This window comes from Pieris brassicae, chromosome Z (assembly GCF_905147105.1).
Source record: "Pieris brassicae chromosome Z, ilPieBrab1.1, whole genome shotgun sequence".
Taxonomy (NCBI): Eukaryota; Metazoa; Arthropoda; class Insecta; order Lepidoptera; family Pieridae; genus Pieris; species Pieris brassicae.
In genome coordinates, this window is record NC_059680.1 from 9304029 (window position 1) to 9323631 (window position 19603).

At 33.7% G+C, this 19603-nt stretch overlaps 1 protein-coding gene across 4 annotated transcripts in view; it reads right to left on the minus strand.

The window, feature by feature from the left end:
- Window positions 1-313: 313 nt before the first annotated feature.
- Window positions 314-19603, minus strand: part of LOC123718756 (protein NDRG3-like) — a 36123-nt gene continuing 16833 nt past the window's right edge. For 2 of the 4 annotated variants that reach the window (XM_045675526.1, XM_045675527.1), the window contains 5 exons: window positions 6576-6717; window positions 5263-5409; window positions 4045-4290; window positions 2132-2216; window positions 314-683 (listed from right to left, as the gene is read on the minus strand). In XM_045675526.1, coding sequence (XP_045531482.1) covers window positions 553-683; window positions 2132-2216; window positions 4045-4290; window positions 5263-5409; window positions 6576-6717 — 751 coding nt within the window. In that variant the 3' untranslated portion in view covers window positions 314-552. Of the gene's footprint in view, window positions 684-1735; window positions 1787-2131; window positions 2217-4044; window positions 4291-5262; window positions 5410-6575; window positions 6718-19603 lie in introns of all 4 variants that reach the window. The other 2 variants (XM_045675529.1, XM_045675528.1) reach the window with 2 other exon arrangements.

Consider the following 19603-nt stretch of genomic DNA (forward strand, 5'->3'; position numbering starts at 1 on the left):
GAACATGTTACTACGGGTTACGTCTGTTTTATTAATATTTTTTCTTTATAGAAAGTTATTTAGCCAGTAACTTTGTGTTTTAATTGTACGAATACGTTGTAGATTTTCTACAGTACATCTGTTGCTTAACTTGTCTTCACACTATATATATGTGTTATATATACAAATAAAGACAATTGACCCCCTTATAGATATAATAATGTATGTTCCTTTCATCAGGCGTAAACACAATTTGACAGAAAGCGACGTAAGATTACTTCAAATAAAACAGTACACTTTTGAGTTTTTATAAATGGGATCAATGTAATAAACATTGAGGGATAGAGTCGTATATTTCATCTTTAAAAAAATAATCAATTTAAATAATAATAAAATACTTGATTGAGGAAATATCGAACATTTCATTTGAGACTAAACAAAAGAAGACTAACAGATATCCCATAAATTTTGTATCGTATAATTTAAATTTTTGCATTTTTTTATATTCGCCTTGTTTCATATAACCCCGCATTTTATCGCTCTAGTGGATAACAGTTTTAGGACAATTAGCGTCTAACACGCAACAGCTTCTGAAATAGGGTTTTCAGTGATACGGATTACTGGCGAGTGGCGACAAGAACGACGATCACCAGAGTGAATGCTGTCATTTCTTGGTAATAATATTTTCTTGGGTATCGGTGACACTGTAAATATATATGTTTAATTATATGAAGGTATATATAAGCGTCGTAAAAATGTACTTTTCAAGGCGACAGCATCAGTAATCAAAAACATTTAAGATCGTTTCCCGACCTCACGACTCTTTCAATTTGTTTACGCTGATAAAAATCAAACCATTAACGTCTGTATATAAATTCAATGTTTGTGATATGTTTGTATTTGTAATTTTATTGGAGTTTGGACTATAGTGATTTGTAAGAACCAAAAACAAGTTCTTTAAAAGTTTTAGTTTCTCTGAAGATTTTCTCGGGTTTATCAAAGCTTGCAAGGTTTCATAAACTTGTCCTCTACTAATGGCGAAAAAGTTTGCCCTTTGCACTGCGTCATCTACAATGCCATTCGCTTCGAAACAAAATTATCGTTCCATTTAATCACAATTATCACCTTTTGAATTAAATTAATGAAACTTCCCTGCTTTACGCTCCATTGCGTTCCTCCATTAACGTAATATTGACAACGAAACATGATTGTTTCGGTTTACAAATATCAAATAGTTCAGTTAGCTTACTGTAAAACGTAAACTAAGCTAAATAATAAAGAGTAGTGTTCATATTCTACAGTAAAACTACAAATACAAACAAAGGTCGCATACTATGCTAAAGAATAGTATTGAAATTAATGGTAGAGGATTTGGTATCAATATAATTCTTATTATTTCTTTCATATATTACATATGTAAAAAATACAATATTAAATTAATCCTGAACATAGTCCTCTTTATTCTAAGTTATACACAGGGGTAATGAATGGGTAATATAGTAGCTGCAAGTAGAAGACGTTCTAAAGATATTCCTGGATAGATGCACTATCGCCTCAGATCTCTCAAATATTTTTCCTCATCATATCCTATCGGGCCTTCGACTGATCGAGCAACAACATTCAGCCGGTCATATTCTGTGCTTTTTGGTTGCAGTTCGATTCGTGTCTAATACTATTTATTTTTTGTGAACCCAATTGACTCATTTCGTCTACAAACGATGAAACTACAAGCTAAAATTAATGCTTGACAACTTACACTGTGCGTTTTAAATGCGTGGGCGCCATTTTCTTCTTTGTAGCATAAGAGCTAAGAATAGAATGATTTCAAATAAAAACAAAAATAAAGAAACTAAAAATTAATTATATACACATGCACAAATCAAAGACAACAGAATAAAATGCTTGAAATTCGAATCTAAAAACCAAGAAACTTAACACAAAATTACAGTGTGTGCGTAAGCGAAAAGTAACTACGTCATGGATTAAAAAGGATGTGTCAGTTTCATATTCCTCACGATGTCTTCCTTCACCTTACGAGCGACGATGCGCACATAGATAACACATTAGTGCACAGACTATCTATCCTTCGACTGAAATGATGAGGGTCACACTGAAGCCACTAGGGCGACATTGCAATTTTATAAACACTCACCGTAGCCTTCGCCCTGTAAAAAGAGACGGAATGCCTCAGCCGCTTTACCGGGTTCTTCTTCAAGCACCATTGAGGAGTCAGATATCTGAATGTTAGCAAATGTTTCTTATGATATGTTATGATATCCTATTGTTGAGTCTGTATGGAAAGAGAACCGGTTGCGTGGCAGTTACGCGAGCTAATATAATTTTCTCCGTACATACATACCTAGTCCAGCCATAAGGTCTGTTACTAATGAAAATGTAACTTTTTACTGAAGTAATGTTATATTATTAAAATTTATACCTATATATTTCATAAAGTCTCTGTAAAAAATATTCTATTCGAAATGGCCACCTTTGGAATTTATGCAGACCAAAATCTGGTTGGCCACGAATCTATGAATTGAGGCACTGTTTCTAAGGCAAATTTCACCAATACGTGCCCAAAGATTTTTTAATTGACTCAATGTCGGCGTGTCGCTTAGAGCAGGTCATGTCCTCTATAGCTGACCATAACTTGAAGTCTAAATAGTTAAGGTCTGGGCTAGATGAGGGCCAGTCTTCAGCCCTTAAGTCCGGAACCTTGGTTTCACGCAAAACTTGAGCAGTTCGTGCCTTGTGACCAGGTCTAGAATCCTGTTGGAAAGTCCACGATATATTTTCAAAAAGTGTATTGCTGAGAGGTTTCACAACATGATCCAAGACATCTTGATACACTTTAGCTAAAGTTTTTACTCATTTTTCACAAAAAAATAGTTTTATCATATATAATAAGACACGCCCCATCAAACCATCACTAACGCAGGATGATGACCACGTTGTACCTTTCCAACCACTTGAGCAGCTTCTTTAGAACTGTGAGCGTACACTTCATTATTTTGCTTATCATAGTGTTTTTCAATCGTGATTTTTTTAAAATCTGTAATGAAGATATTTCTGTGCTTTTCACCCGCGTATCGTGACAAAAGGTGTTTAGATTGATCCACTCTCTTTAATTGTAAAGATTGATTTAGGGCATGTCCTGTTTACCGACGATAAGCACCGAGCTTCAGGTTTTGTTTTATAATACGCGACGGAGAATATTTTTTGCTTCGTAATGGGGTTTCGACGAATTCTGGCTTTAACAGTATTAACAGTCTTTGTAGTTGTAGCAGCACACGGCCGAACCGATATTTTTTGGTCGTCGACAGACGAGGTGTTGTATTATCTGTTGATAGTACGATATACGAACATACGAAGTGCCTGGAATGTGACCGACGGCTCCTTACCCACTTTTTGCAAGGTCGATCACTGAAATCCTATTGCCTTTAACACCGAATTCCATATGGAAATTTGATAATGAACACGAAAAAATATTTTTAATTTTTTAAAGTTTTTAAAATAAAACGTGTTCCAAATTCAAAATAATTAAAAAGTTTAAAAAATTGAAAGTTTCTATGAAACAGTATTTATGGCCAGACTAGTTACTTTTAATTTTATCATATTACGTATCAAGATACTGATCTATAATAACGTAACAGTGTTGTCAACATAACAAAAAGGATCATTTAGTATTCTGTGACCTCAAATCCCATGGCGGTTCTCTTTCCTTACAGAGTCTAAGAGGCCATTGTATCCCTTTAATAAGTTAAAAAGTTGTCAATGTCCTGAATTTTTGGTGTTACCAGATCGATAAAGAAAGCATTTGATTTTTATGGCTAATGTTTATGAATAAGGTCCAAGTACATATACGTAATATTACAGAAACTGAGGTTAAATTTAGTATTAAGGGAAGTAAAATGATATAAATTTATGTGTTATTTTTAAAATGGATATACAAAAACACACTCAAAAATTTAAATAATAGGCAAGAAAAGGTTAATTTCACTATAGTTACAAACAAAATTATTTGTTACACCATCATGACTTAGACTTTAAATTATCATTACACACCTTCATCCAAGCAGACATAGAAGGTTCGAGGCGGCTGTTAAACGTGACCGTAGCATCCACAAATGGCGACAGGGCACCAACTATGTTCAAGACAGGGATCTGCATGGTCGCACTATCGCGAGAAAGGCGCAAGTCCTGCCTCTTCCCAAAAACATCTATGAACATCGCCACGTTTACTGGGTTCGGAATGTTTGCGAACTGGTAACGATACTTCGACACTACATTTGGATTACATTCCTCTGGTATCTGTAAAACAGGTTTTCTATATTATAATATTTTTATCATCATACAACTTTCTTCTTTCGCATTTGTATTCTGTTATTTTTTTTCTATAGAGAAATGTTTTATCGTTGACCTTATTATATTATAGTTCAAGTAGCTACACTATATATATTCATTGATTTATTCCAAGTCCGAGAAACGTAAGTTAAATCATAGTGCTTTTCCTGAAAATATTCCTAGCAAAGTCGGCGCTCAAGCCATACAAACGCTATGTATCAAACCGGGTTTGAACAATGTATTAACCATTGAACATTGGTTAAAAAATTCTTATATAAAACGGATCTGTGAAAAAAGCTTCATAATAAGGCTTTGCCTGTAAATCGCTCAGCAATCGAATATCGATTATAAATTGCGCAAGCTGCAGTGTTCGCTAGAATAATTAACAATGTTCGCAAATGTCGCGATATACTTCAAATTAATTTAAGTGTTATTTAAAATATAGGTTAACAAACAGAAACATGTGATATGTATATATAATACATGTTTAGTTTTGATATTATTTATTTCCCGGATGTTTTGCCATTTCTTTCGAAAGGTTTATGTTTCATCCGAGATAACACAATAATCCTATCACTATCAATACGACAGAACAATTTTAATTTCACAGAAGTCTTTAATTGGTATATATTTTTACATACATATTATGGTAGTTTGTGTGTATATTTTGCAAGTGTATAGAAAAGTAATACATATTATATAAATCGCAAGCAGGGGCTTTATGACATATATGATAAAATCTATAATCTATCGAAAGCAAATTTAAAACCAGACAGACCTACATTGCATATTTTTTTTACAGTAAACTGCTTCATGTTATAATTTATTCGCTTGAGTCACGCATGATTGTAGTGCGACTCATAATGTATAAAAGCAATCGCAACTCGGTCCATTAGCACACTGTTTATATAAAACGCATCGCAAAAGTTAAATACTAACCCTTCCGAAATGGTGCCAGAGCAGGAATTCGACAGCGGACTCGCACATGCCGCGCCTACGCATCATTCGGCACGTCATTTTAAAATAGGCCCAGTCCAGCCAACCTAGCTGTGTTGACGTGCAGTTGATCAGCGCCAGTCCCTCCATCTGAAACCGTTGAGTTCATTATAAATAATTCACTATTTCGCAATCTTATTTTATTATTTTTATTTATTTGCAAAATGACACGAGAACGACTAGGGCGGATGATTCATAGGACGTTTTGGTAAAAGTTTAAACAATCCCGTAGAATTTGCGTCTACTATATATTTTCATGCCTGTATGTACAATGTGTAATGTACACTCAAGAATATTGAGATTGCTGCCCCGCCCCTTATTCCTAAAAGCCCAATTAGTAAAATTGCATTAAGTCTTTCGTCTCTTTCACGGCCTAAATACCAATTGTATTGGGTGTAAAAGTAAGAGCGTTTTTACGACTACTACTATCGAAGCTATGACAAACACAACTAACAAAAAGCTTTGTCAAAATTACAATTTGTACGCTTGATCATTGGCATTGTCTTTTAACATCAACTCCCTTGGGCTTTCATAGCCATGATATACATTATTAATGCGTTGTTCTCTTTTATTAACAGTAAACGAATATAGCAATCAAAAAGCACGATACAAATTTTCAATACAATACATAAAGTCTAAACAAAGACCTGCCGATATAGGATACCATAGCATTTCGATATTCAATTTAACAATCAAACAAACAAACCATAATAACCATACATTGCTATTAGCCAATAATACATATCAATTTCATATGTACCGGTAATAATTATACAATCCTCGTAACCACTAACCAGCTCATTGTCGACAAACACTGTTCATACGCCTACATATTATAAAATCGATTTCATTAACACCTTTTGTTAATTGGAGTCAGTACGTTGCAAGACCTCTACTTCAATTGACCCCATTCTCCGCGCTTACATACATTGGACAAATAGTATGGTCTAGATTCATGATAATTTATTTTCTCAAAATAACGTGAATATTTCATAAATTCTTTGTAAGAAATGTTTTCTGCAGAAATGCTTTAAGCCTTATTGAAATGTATTTGCATTATCGACGACATTACTTACGTACTCATTCTCTACACGATAAAAATTCCTTAAGCTTTTTAGTAATTAATTAAAAAGGTTACAAATTAAAAGCATAAAAAGGTTCACAGCTTCCTTATAAGATGCTCAGTTCTTTATGTATGTAGTTTAAATTAATATATCATTAAATATTTGATATCTACATAGTATTTTTTTATGTACCTTTGATGGGTTGTTTATAGCGTATCTAGCGAGGATATTTGCACCAGCTCCGACTCCCAAACCGATGAATGTTTTAAAACCAAACCGGGCTTGAACATATTTTATTTGACTTGCGAGCTCATCCAACGTTGGGTAAGTGTAACTGAAACAAAGCGTTACAAATGACAACTCCACTTATCAGAATTAATTGGGGCTAGGTAGGACGTCAAGTGTATCTTGTAAAAGTGCCTACATTTTCCCAAGAAAAATGTTACTTTTACAATATAAATATAAGCTTTAAAATATAAATCTCTTATACTCATTATCTCTATTATACTTGAAGACTTTCGCCTCTTCGTCGTTTTTCCTAGGATTATTGCATGGATTACTTGGAGTGCAACGTGCACTTCAAGTAATCCTTGCTGTGGAAGACGGTTTATTTATGATTTTGCAAAAATGAAATAGAAAGGAACTGATACTCGCCCTTTTGCAGATAAACTCGAAAATAAATTTATTTAAATATTTATAGTCGCTTAGTGAACTTTCGAGTTTATTATTCGTACTGTTACGTAAGACTGCGGCAGCAAACGCTGTACGTAGGGATAACCTAATTCGTTTAAGTTACGAAGATTTCTGATAGCTCACAAGTTTAAGTTCATGTAATAGACGTTAATTACAGCTTCGAAAGTTCCCTTACAACTTTGATTGCGAAGAATATGCCATGTGAATAGAATTTCAAATAACGTGATCTAATTTTGATGAAAGCTATACGTTTTGAATAAAACTTATTTGTTAAAAGAGTTTGTCCTCAATCAATAAGGACTGACCTAAAATCTAGACCTAGACTATTGTCTATAAGCTGTTATTTTAACATGACATCACTAAATTGGAACGCGAATATTCGTTGTTTCGTTGCAAGGTTCATGTACATGACGAGGACCATTGTGTTAAATAAAAGATCCCAGGGTCCAACGTATGTACGTAACTAGTACCGAGCACCATCAAGTATTGAGCCGGTTACATAACACTGCGGTACCAAACACGAATAACCCTAGTTTTGTTCGGGGTTAGGGGTGGCGAAGGACGGTTAATGAAACTAGAAGATATCAATATATAATTGGAAAATGCAGACCAATCTAAGCCTAGAATGTACTGAAAACAGTACAGCTATACTTTTAACTAATATTATAAAGAGGAAGGAAGATGTTTGAAGAAAACCGATACAGGCCGAAAGAAAAACAGAATAAAGTCAAAACTTAGAAACGTAATCAAGCATTTAATGTTTCTACTACGAATTAGCGACGACCAACTCAATGTAATATTTATTGAACAGCCATGGCTGGAACTCGCGACCTCAAGTCAACTTTTAACTTTAATAGAATCTTTCTTAGTAATACACCACGTAAAAGTCTTCACACATATTTTTACAGTTTCAAACATTTAATAAGTAAGCTAAAAAAATATATAATTTAGTTGAATTATTTTATATACGTATAACTAGTACTTCTACTAGAGATAATTGAATGCCGAATACGCTAATTTCTGAATCAAACAGCTTAAGTATAAGTATAGAGATAAAGGATAATTGGAGCATCATTTGGATAATTTTAATAAAATAAATCTACGTACGGAGGCGTTGGCATTGGCCACAAGGATTCCTTTAAGAAATCCAATTGATGATTTATGTATTTGAATAATCGTTCTGTTTTCTTACCTACTTCTACTCTTCTTTCTGTCTCATCTAAGGTTTTAAAAGAGGTACTCGCCCTACTGACAAAATGTCATACCATTTCATAGACGACACGACGTTTTAACAAAGTAAAATTTACTGTCTCGCTGTCAATATTCCGCTGGTAGCAATGTTCCATATGCCGTTACAATATATATACGATCATCACGATAATCTACATTCATAATAAGGTATATTATTTGTTGAATTTCTCCCTAGCGATTCCTATGTGGGAAGGCTCGGAGTCTGGCCCGCGCACCCACCTATAGAAGCCCCGATTTATATTTAGTAGAACACATAAATCTGGAGTGACTGATCATATAAAACATTTAACATACATTCGAATACTCTTTAACATTATCATAACGAGAGAAATAAGCATAAAAATGTAAGACTCGAGGATATATGTACTAAACTATTTAAGTATATAAACTATTTTCATATGTTAGCTTATAAAGCACATGATACGAGAAAGTACTACTAAATAGCAAATTCTAACTAGATTTATACAAAAGGGGTTTATTTTTATATAAGCCTCAGAATAAGGAAATCCGGAATGGTGCCACGTGTTCTTGGTCACGTTTGAGGGAACGGGACTGGGTAGGCAGAGATGAACAATGTAACGCAGTAATCAATCGTATATAACTATAAAGTGGCTTAATAAGAAATTACTTAATAAAGTCCATTTATAAAATTGTATTTCATTTAAACGAATTGCTAAATTTACAAGTGATATCAGACCTACTGGGCTGGTTTCTACTCTTTATGCTCCTTTTTCGGCGTTGCCTTACATTTTTGCTTATCATTGATAATTTTTCATTATAGGCTGGCGATCTGTGACTGATAGAAGTCGCAAATTTTTGGGAAAAATGTGCCTTTTTTTTTGACTTCATCACATTTGATGTACTAAAGTTGTCTTGCATCAGTGAAACCTGCTGGTTAGACAAAATTGTCTATTAAGAAACACATACAAATCTTAGACCAATACCAAAGGTTGTAACAATGTATTATTCATATGAAAACCCCAGCTTAACTAATCACTTATTACTATCTAGTGCTGCCCGCATGAAATTCTATGTTATTAATGTAGTACGAGTAGTTAAGTGTGCTTTATAATAGGCTAATGTGTACTCTATTCTCTTTAAACGTTCAAATTACTTCTTGACACTAACATATAATTTTGAGTCTGTGTATGTCGTTTATAATTTTTCATGAATACTGAAATTTAAAATTAAATTATTGTGCTTAAAATCTATAATTAGATAGTGTCTATTTATTATACCTCTGGTATAACATCAGTAGTGTCACAACGAATGTCCCGTACACTTAGGACCTTTATTTTTCATAGTGTAGTATTATATCGTATATCTTAAGAACTTCATAAAATATATAAAAATAAAGGCAGCCGCTGAGCCTCGACGTGACTATTAATAAATGGATTTAATTACATATATTTTAAAAATAAAATATATTTTATAATGTGAGAAGCACTATTAGGTATAACACAGAAACATAACACAAGATATAAAAAAAATAACTGAGTGAAAATCGATTTCTAAGTGTGAGGGAACTATGGATATTCAGACAAAGCTCGTTTATAGAATGCTCAATCTGGATATCGTCAAGTTTTGGTCAAAAAGGGTTCGTTTGAAAGAAGGGACAGATAGGATGATGGGATCTAGAGGATACACGAAATTTAAATTTTACTAATCATAATTTAATAAATTTTATTTATATTATCAATAAACTCCACTGTTCTTTTAAGTAATTTATCAAAGGAATCAAATTTATAAAATTCGTAGCTGAAAACAAAGCCCGACCTACAAAGAGTACAAAATTACCTCGCGTAAATTAGGGGTTATAAGTGTAACGAAAAATTTGGCTTATTTTAACAACAAATTTAAAATAAGAACTTCACGTAAACGATCAATTCTGTTCATTGAATATGCTAATAGCAATTATACCAAACGTTAAACTGCAAAGTAGAAATTAATTATGTAGTAACCTTCGAAATATGATTTAAATGGAGTGGAAAAGTGATTTCAGTAAGTGACGAATCTGACGATGTTTTTATCTGTTTTGGCGAATCGAAGACAACCGCCACAAACTTCATTATAGCCATTCTTCTCTTGTGTTATATACACCGGAACGATACAGGCGGCATTGCAACACTTCAAATGTAACATTTTCTTTTCTACCGTCTCGATTCTACTGTTACTACTTTAGTATTTATTATTTATAAGAAATTAAGTTTAAAAGACTTACAAAGAAAAATCCCGGTTAGGCATTTGTGTTTGTTTCATTGGGTATTTACGGGTTCAACGTACGAAAAACAACTACTGTTACTACTACCAGATTATTTTTTTTATGTAATAGGAGGCTCACCTCATTTTAAGTGATACCGCCCATGGACACGCATTGCCAGGAGGCTCGCAATTGCGTTGCCGGCCTTTCAAGAATAGGTACGCTCTTTTCTTGAACGCCTCTAAGTCGAATGGGTTTGAAAATGCTCCAGTGGGCAGCTGGTTCCACATTGTTCTGGTGCGCGGCAAAAACTGTCTTAAAAACGCTTAGGTGTGAAACGACGGATGTCGAGGTGAGACGGATGGTATTTTTTATTCTAAGACTACCGTTTGCCGCTATAGTAGTAACGCGTTAGTAAATAAATCACGGACATTATTAAGTCACTGACAAACCCAATTTACAAAGGTGAATAATAAAAATGTATTTGTTACAGTATTAGGCAAATTTTTAACCTCCTATGCACTTAGACCAATGAATTTTCTTTATACGCACTTTATACATAAATCGACACCATACACTTTCGGAAAACGCTAGACATACAGCCTTCTGCCTAAGACGCCAGGCTGTCGCGACGTTCAGCTATAAATGCAGTTTGTTCACCTATCATGGGGGAATCAAAGTTTAGGGGACTTAAGTAACTATTATGGTTTTCTAAAGAGTAGATCTAAATTTAAATAAGTTGTAATTTAACAGTGAACATAGAAAACACTATTTTAATTTCTGACAATTACCGTTAATCATATACACGTAGTCCAAAGTTTTGTTTAATGAGAAATGTTTAAAGATACAGATCCTACTTATCGACGTAGGAAACAGATGATCACCATATTTTATAAATGATAAAGCAATAAAATAATATTTATTAACAAAACAGATGAAAGCTCATCTGCTTTGTTCATAAATACTGAACCAGTCTAATCACACTATTTTAGTAAAATCACTGACCTGTCTCTTGCGTACGCGACCTGGCGTAAATATACGGACGGACGGAACTAAACAAAAACGTAGGTACTTTAGCTAACAGTCAATAACACTTATTGATTTATTATGAATGTAATAATTTAAGTCACAATAAACCTTCTATTTTAGAACGAAATACCCCTATTTAATATTTATAAATAAATAGATAGGTAGAAGTTTCAATTTGTGTAAACAAAGCATTAATCAAAAATACTAATTTATCTTTACATCTAATCGTGAGACACCACCGGTCGCGCCGCTGTTGTATAAATAATTAACCAACAAACGATTCCCTCAAGTGTTTCGGGTATAAACGATCATCAAGTCAACAGTTCGATTTCAAAAATCGATTATAACTGTCATTTGGTTAAGTGTTAAAACGGTTTGAAGTTTGAATGACTGCCTGATGAAAACCAAAATAAATAAAATGCATTCAAATATGTTTTTTTTTAAATGAAATACACCTGCTTAACATGAACATAATTACTCCTGTGCTTTGGTGGCATCATAGAGTTTCTAAAAATAATAAATTAAATAAAAGGAAATTTAGTAATTATCTGTACACGCACGTCAAGTTTTGCATTTAAATATTTTTTTGGAAGCTTTAATAAAAGTTTCCATACCGATAATCACGACCAAACAGGAAATTCAATTAAAAGCACGACGTAAATTGAGACGTTAGTTGAGATACCATATATTTTACATTTGCATGCATTTTGCTATGACACGCTCAACTCGCCATCTGAGTAAACAACTATATAGCTCAATCGATGATTACTAATAATCATACCGTAAATCAAATTACTGGCATTTGGCAAGGAATATGTCTATCTTGGATCACTACTCTCTGATCAGGGTGAAAGAGACCGAGAAATCAAGAGAAAATCACAAATGGCCAAAGATTTTTGAGCAGTTTAACGCGCATTTGCTATAAGCAAATCTCTAATACTACTAAGATGAGAATTGTACGAACGTCGGTTTTCTATATGGTCGATTTGAGAACAAGCCAGGAAGAGGATTGATGCACTGGAAATGTGTTGTTACACAAGAGACGGATACCGTGGACCGCAAAAAAAACTAACCAATCAAACTTGGAAGTGTTTTTAGTCCATCAAAACAAAGTTAGTACAAGACTCTCGATAACATGCTACAGAAGAGTTCTAAGTTACTATTGTCATATCACCCGTCGTGAACCAGATATCCTGGACAAGCTGGCTGTGGGAAAGACCGCCAACCCGCTGGTGTGACATCATGATCCTCATGGGTCTCCCCATAACAGCTGTACTAAGAGAAGATATAGACCGGACAAAGTGACAGTCACTAGCAGGGCAGCAGGCACCTTACAATGCCGCGCGACCTTCAGCAATGAATAATAAGACTGAGAAGAAATATAGTTTTTACTGAAAAATGAGAGGTGACAAACCCATATTAATTTCTTTGAACTAAAAAAAAACTTTGTGGTCTTTGAATATGGACCAACTGCTCAACTAGGTCATTACTTCTTACTTTAAAAGGATTTTATTAAATATTATTTTTAATAAATTATTATTTATTATTTTAAATATTTTTCTATGAATAATTTTTAAATAAGTGTTTAACACTCACTAGGGTTAAGCAGTCTTTGACAGAGGCATTGAGAGCTTTTTAAGATTGCCTTTTTTCTTAAGAGTGTTAGCAAATTTCGCACATTGAAGTCCAACTAAATGTTTTCAAATATAGCTGTTTGAGAACGATTTTTATAAAAATGTAATTGAACTAGTTATTTATAACTAATCGTCAAGATTGTCTTTTTTAATTAAAGTATTACTTTGAACACAGGTGATACTGTCCAGCTTGGCAGTGTCTTATTATTTTCATGTTAAGAACCGTTTAATGCTAGCTTATTTTGACTTAGAGATGCTAAGCTATATTGACAATGATATATAATAAGACAATTTATTGATTTCATAAGATATCTAAATAAGATAACCCGGCTTTATCCTCGGGGAAATTTACGGCAAGAGACAAGAACAAAATAAATGTAACACATGTCAATGAAGGTTTCCTACTTCATATTAGACCTTTTTCTTTCATTACTTTTTTATATTAATTAACATTAAAAATATTATTAAGATGCGTTTGGCCTACTTATAAAAAAATGTAACCTTCCACTATCATTGTTAATTATTTTTGTAGGCTACTGTTACTACTAGAAGCAAAAAGAAACGATATTCTTCCGTAAATTTTGAATACAGCCAGTTTTCAAAATTTAGGGAAGAGCACCCAAATAGATTTATTTCTATATTCGCACTTACTATTTGAATATACGTGATGAATTACATCGTATGGAAACTGGCATTTATTCTCGTATTATTCTTCGTTATTTGTATGATTTGCGATGAAACAGTTTATGAAGATAGACATACGCTGACCAAGGTAATGCAAAGTTCACCGGTTTTTATCGATATTATTCTTTATAATATTATATAACTATAGAATTTGTTTCTTGAACACACAATTTCTAAGATAGTCTATCAAGAAAAGATTACCTTACCGAAGCTGAGCGGATGAAACCGCATAGCATGTAATAAAAAAGAAAAACTATAGAACGGTATAAATTAACTCAAGTGTTATGCAGATTTATCAGATTTTTACATAATAAAACTGACACAGCCTATTATTATCCCTATACAATTACGTCAATCAATTTGTAGCAGCGTGAATACCGGACACTCTGAAACTCACACAATGCACCTACACATCTACAGTATATACGAATATACTAGTTAAAGCTTCAATTTTGATAACATACATTTGAGCTTTTTTGCAATATGTATGATTGTTGAATGCTTACCCTGTAACTTCAATAGCGATGCTGAGAATTACTTGCGTCATCGCTACGAAAAGAACATGAAAGGTTTCGTAGTTCGTTTAGACGACGTCATTAATACAAAAGCACTTTTTGAGAGTGCCAATTATTGAGTCAATCATTGAAAAACGGAAACGTCTAATCCGCACAGCGTTCGAGACTAAATTTTTTTGCCGCAAAACGGAGAGCTGGATAAAATATCGCACGGGAACAAAACAATATTTTTAATTGCTAGATGCTTCAGCAATTGAGTTAAAGTGGAGTTATTTAGTTTAAGTAATTGCAGTGGACAATAAACGAGTATACAGAATGTCTCGGGGTAATTGCAGAGAAGTAATTTGCCAGCTCTCTTAAACTTCATCTGTCGAAGCCTGAAAAAATATACGTTTATGATAATTAGGTACATTAACGTATGCTAGTTTTGACTTTAATCAACTAGAGATTAAATAAATTAAACAAAGAAATCGTAAATTAATGTTGTTGGCGCCATCTTACTGCAATGTTTGAGCCACTCCTTATATGGAAATTGTATTTGTTTTTACAACAAACTCCCAAGCGTTATTAGAGAATGAAAATAAATAAATCAATAGGGCGTTTTAGGTCCTTTGAACCTTTTAGGTCTAGGCCTCAGATTTATATATCTGTTTCATGATCGTTTGTGAATTGAATAGGCAAGTAGATGATCAGCCTTGTGTGCCTGACACATACCATCAACTTTTTGGGTCTAAGGCAAGCCTGTTTCCTCACGATGTTTTCCTTCACCGTTCGAGCTAAAGTTAAATACGCACATAGAAAGAAAATCTATTGGTGCACAGCCGGGGATCGATCCTACGACCTCAGGGATGAGAGGCGCACGCTGAAGCCACTAGGCCAACACTGCTCTGTTCTAAGATTATCACGGAATAAATTCAAAACTCTCGTTAAACGTAAATTAATGAATAAAGCTTTTTATAAATTTGAAGGTGAATTGATCCTAAACCTTGTGATTCATTTGCTCCAGTTCAAATATTTATGGCTGCTCTGCCTTACAAATAATTTGTATGACTCAAAAGTTGGCGATTAAAAAGAGTGGCGGAGAGCTTATTGCCAGTTCTTCTTGCCCACTCTTCTTGACTTGCGAACTGGTAGTGAATGTAAATTTAGAATCAGTTCAACTGATTTCCTGTTGACGTTCTTAAATATACTTGGTTACCTATATGAATAAAGTTATTTTCAGTTTGAGTTTCACTAGCAGTCGCATACAGGGTTCATTATTATAATGGAAGTTAAATAATAAAACGAAACCCTACTACCAACTACGAATACAGTTAATCCGTGGTTGTAGTGATAGCCTAGTATTAGTGATTTTCAAACCTGAGATGGGTTCAAGACCCAGTAGGGCAATGTACACACGTAATGCTGTCAAGGTTTCTGCTGTATCAGTATCAATTGGAACCAGGTTATGTTACATGAGTGAATTGTAACTTTTGCAAAAAGGATTTTAGTTTTTAAGTAGAAAGTTCCTGCGAAACCAGAAACCCAGATGAACCAATGGTTATTTTTCTTCATGTGTGCAGCAACAACAATGTTTTGTACAATGCAACAAGCCAATTGCTCGGCGATAGCAAACCTGGTATGTTTTAAACAAAAATATTTACTATGTAACAGTTAAACAGGTCTGAGGCCATAACTCATCAGAGGTTGTAACGCATGGATATGGGCATGACTAAATGTGATTTCGCTATGGGAAACCTGGATTTGACATATGAGTTGCATTTACTGCGAAGTCGCGAGAAGATTTTACTTAACTAGAAACGACTTCAAATGTACGTAAAATAAAGTTTGGTGTCAAAATTAATTACCCTAAATAAAGTAATTTGTTTTCTCGAATTAATAATTAATTACGTAATAAGAGAAGAGTTTATATAAACGTGAAAGAATAGACAATAGAAATAGGTTACATGGTACATAAATTTAGGAAGACTGTACCGCCGTGCCTTTCAAAAAAATCAATATAACTCACACGCCCCGATTCACTCGCTCTCCCAAGGACACCGGTCAAAGAATACATTTTATTGTTTATTAAAACATGCGTCAGGGAAACTATATTACTTCGAAGTGTAACGTTAAGCCCGTTATTAGGTTAAATAGATTACGGGCAGTAAGAAACGATTCGACTAAAAATATAACCGAAAACAACACTTAGCGAAAAGAAAAATTAAAAAAAAAACAAAAACTCCGGATGCAGCTTAAATACATTTTTAACATGAGAAAGTTATAATTGCTGAAATCGATAGAAAATCCATTGCTCAGCATGGGGTAGAAAACACAAGCCAGGTGTTGAATGACGCGCGCCTATAGGGCGAGGGCGCTATTCTCGATAAAATTGTGTGTACATTTACAAGTACGGACAGTGACAGCATGGCAATCCTCCAGAGATTTTGCGAAACCGTCATGCGCCATAAAGAAGACGCGGTCGAGTCGACGAGTCAGGGAGGTCGATTCCGGAACACATCCGCGTCGCCGTAGGAGACCAGAGCGCTGCCGTTGCACCGTGCAAGGCCTTGTGTAATCCTGGGCAGACGCTTCAGCGGAGGAACAGGCTTCATGTGTCCAAAAGAAGGGATGCTAACTCATCCTCATCATGGATTTTAGTGGGTATGCACAGCAGAGAGGCCCACATAACCTTTTTACATGAGGCAACCGTGCCGCAGGAGGGTTCCTGGCATTTTCCCACGAAAAAAAATTCGCTCCTCAAGCCACTAGCCACACATCCTAATGCAAGGAAATGTTACAGAAATCAAAACAAAAAATTTACTTAACTGCTAATAAATATTGTTGAAATTTTGTTGTTTAATTAATTATTACATCAATATTGATATTTACCAATAACACGAATATATTCATATTGTTACAATGTACACTTATTTCTTTATCCATATTAAAAATAATAATAAAAAAATCGTAAAATTAGATATTTACAACCAAATCAATACATTACCTTCAGTGAACATCTGTGAATAAAAGGCATCAATAAGGGCCAGTTCTAGGTCGTATTACCTTATATATTAACTCCCTTTAATATAATTAGTCATACGACTCGTTCTTTAACTTTTACTAGTAATTTAAAAAGGTCACTATAAATCTAATCGAAAGCTTACTTGCGTCTTTCGGTCATCGTTTCATTGAGTATTTACTGAATTCAGTATGTATTCACTGAATTCAGTATGTATTCAGATGTCTTTAGACATAATTTAATCGTCAGTGAATATGGCTGTGAAGATATCTAACATGAGCGTGCTTTGAAGGCATCAGGCTCTGAAGCATACCACGGAGTATTTTCACTATAACTTTTCGTTTCATGTTAACATCGGTTTTGTCCGCGTGACCTATGTATCTTTATCCCGCGCGAATATTTGTATACATAAAACAATTTCTTACAGATATATCCCCTTATTTGATTGAATGTATTATTTACTATTTACTAAAAAAATGCCATGTTTGGAACATTATCGCCCTAGCTCAATCATGGTACGGCACGGTGTATGGGCTGACTGCTGTAGAGGTAAGAACACTAGCGTTTTAATAATAAAACTTTCAACTAATCCAAAAGTATTAAACGTATAAAAATGTACTACGGCCATCATATTATGTATCCTATATATATTAGTTATAGGTTAAGTTACTTACAGTAGCGACTGTCAAGGAATTTCAAGTCGAGTTGACATTTAGTTTGTGTCGTTTGAAAAGCTATCAAACGTCACAAACATATTCGGACACGTCAGCATGGAGGTCAATATATAAGAGAATATTGAAATTGATTACTTATGCTATGCAGTAGAAATATTTGAGGTTGTTTCATTCCATATATTTAGAGTGCTCTCCACCCGTGTTAATTACGGGTAATTTTTTTCTTGACATTGATAATTCCAAATATAAAAATTGTTAAAATTCGTACCAGTATTCGTAATAGAAGTATATTTTCGACTACGTTATATTTATTATATTAAAATGATAGTTTCTCATTCGAGTCAAATGTTTAAATAAATAATTCCGTTTTTGTTTCAAAATCGTCGCGATAAAGCATTGTTCATACAAAAGAAATACGTTTCTGCCAACACCGCAACATTATAGCGGCTGCATTATTATTCGCGTATTAAAAGAACATTGAACTAATTAGTTTACATTTCCCGAAGGGTCTACCAAGAGTCTATAAAACATGAATCCTCTTAGAGAGAGCTTTATTTACGTAAGGAATGTAGAATTTTCACAAAATGCATACAATCCCAAGGCTGTACATAACTCAAGTTACAATTTCAAGTAAAAAATAAACAAGCAATTTAGGTTACCTAATTTAAATCTCGCTTAATATAATTATTTTTAATAAAAGAGAGATTTAAGAGGTACCTGTATGTTTAAAATATTGTTGAAATTTTTAAACTCGGTACAATTATCGAAGTCGGTCTTAAGCCTGTTTGACTTTCTATGGCTTATACTGATTTTTAAAATTGTTATCGCGTATATGAATATCGAAATCTTCATAAATCTTTAACAATACAGATCTAGCAGCCTGGAACACAACTTGCTTATACAAAGTAAAAATGCTTGTAAGCAATTCATAATAATGAAACTTAATATTAGCTTTGAATACACTAACAATTGTGCTCTGTGCATTTGCTTATACAATATATAAGTCTTCGTTTAAAGTCAATTAAAAAATCGAGAATTATTCACAAGAGTATTGCGTTTTTGTTTTATAAAACTTCATCTTTGGTAAATTAATTTGATTTAAAATTTGTTATTTCGACACACACTTTAACTTCCACGTCCTATATACAAAGTACGAAACAAACAAATTAATTATTGAACATGTACAACATTTGACGTGAGACATTTCATTTAATATCCATTGACACGTTAATGGTATATGAACGTATCAACTTCGTGGTGGCAGCTTTACAGCTTAGATATATAATGGCACGTATTTGTTTGTACGCAAACGGAACAAGCCAAAAATCTTATACAACTCATCCTCAAGAACATAAAGTCGCCTTTCGCCTACCCTAAATAATATTTCCAACTATAAATTTACCCATATTATTATGGTATAACCCAATGAAACATTAAAACAATAATTACAGGTCTTATCTTTATCAGAATACTCGACAACTGCGCACTACCACAAGAATATTCAAAAGAAATAAATGTCTTACTCATTATGATAAAATT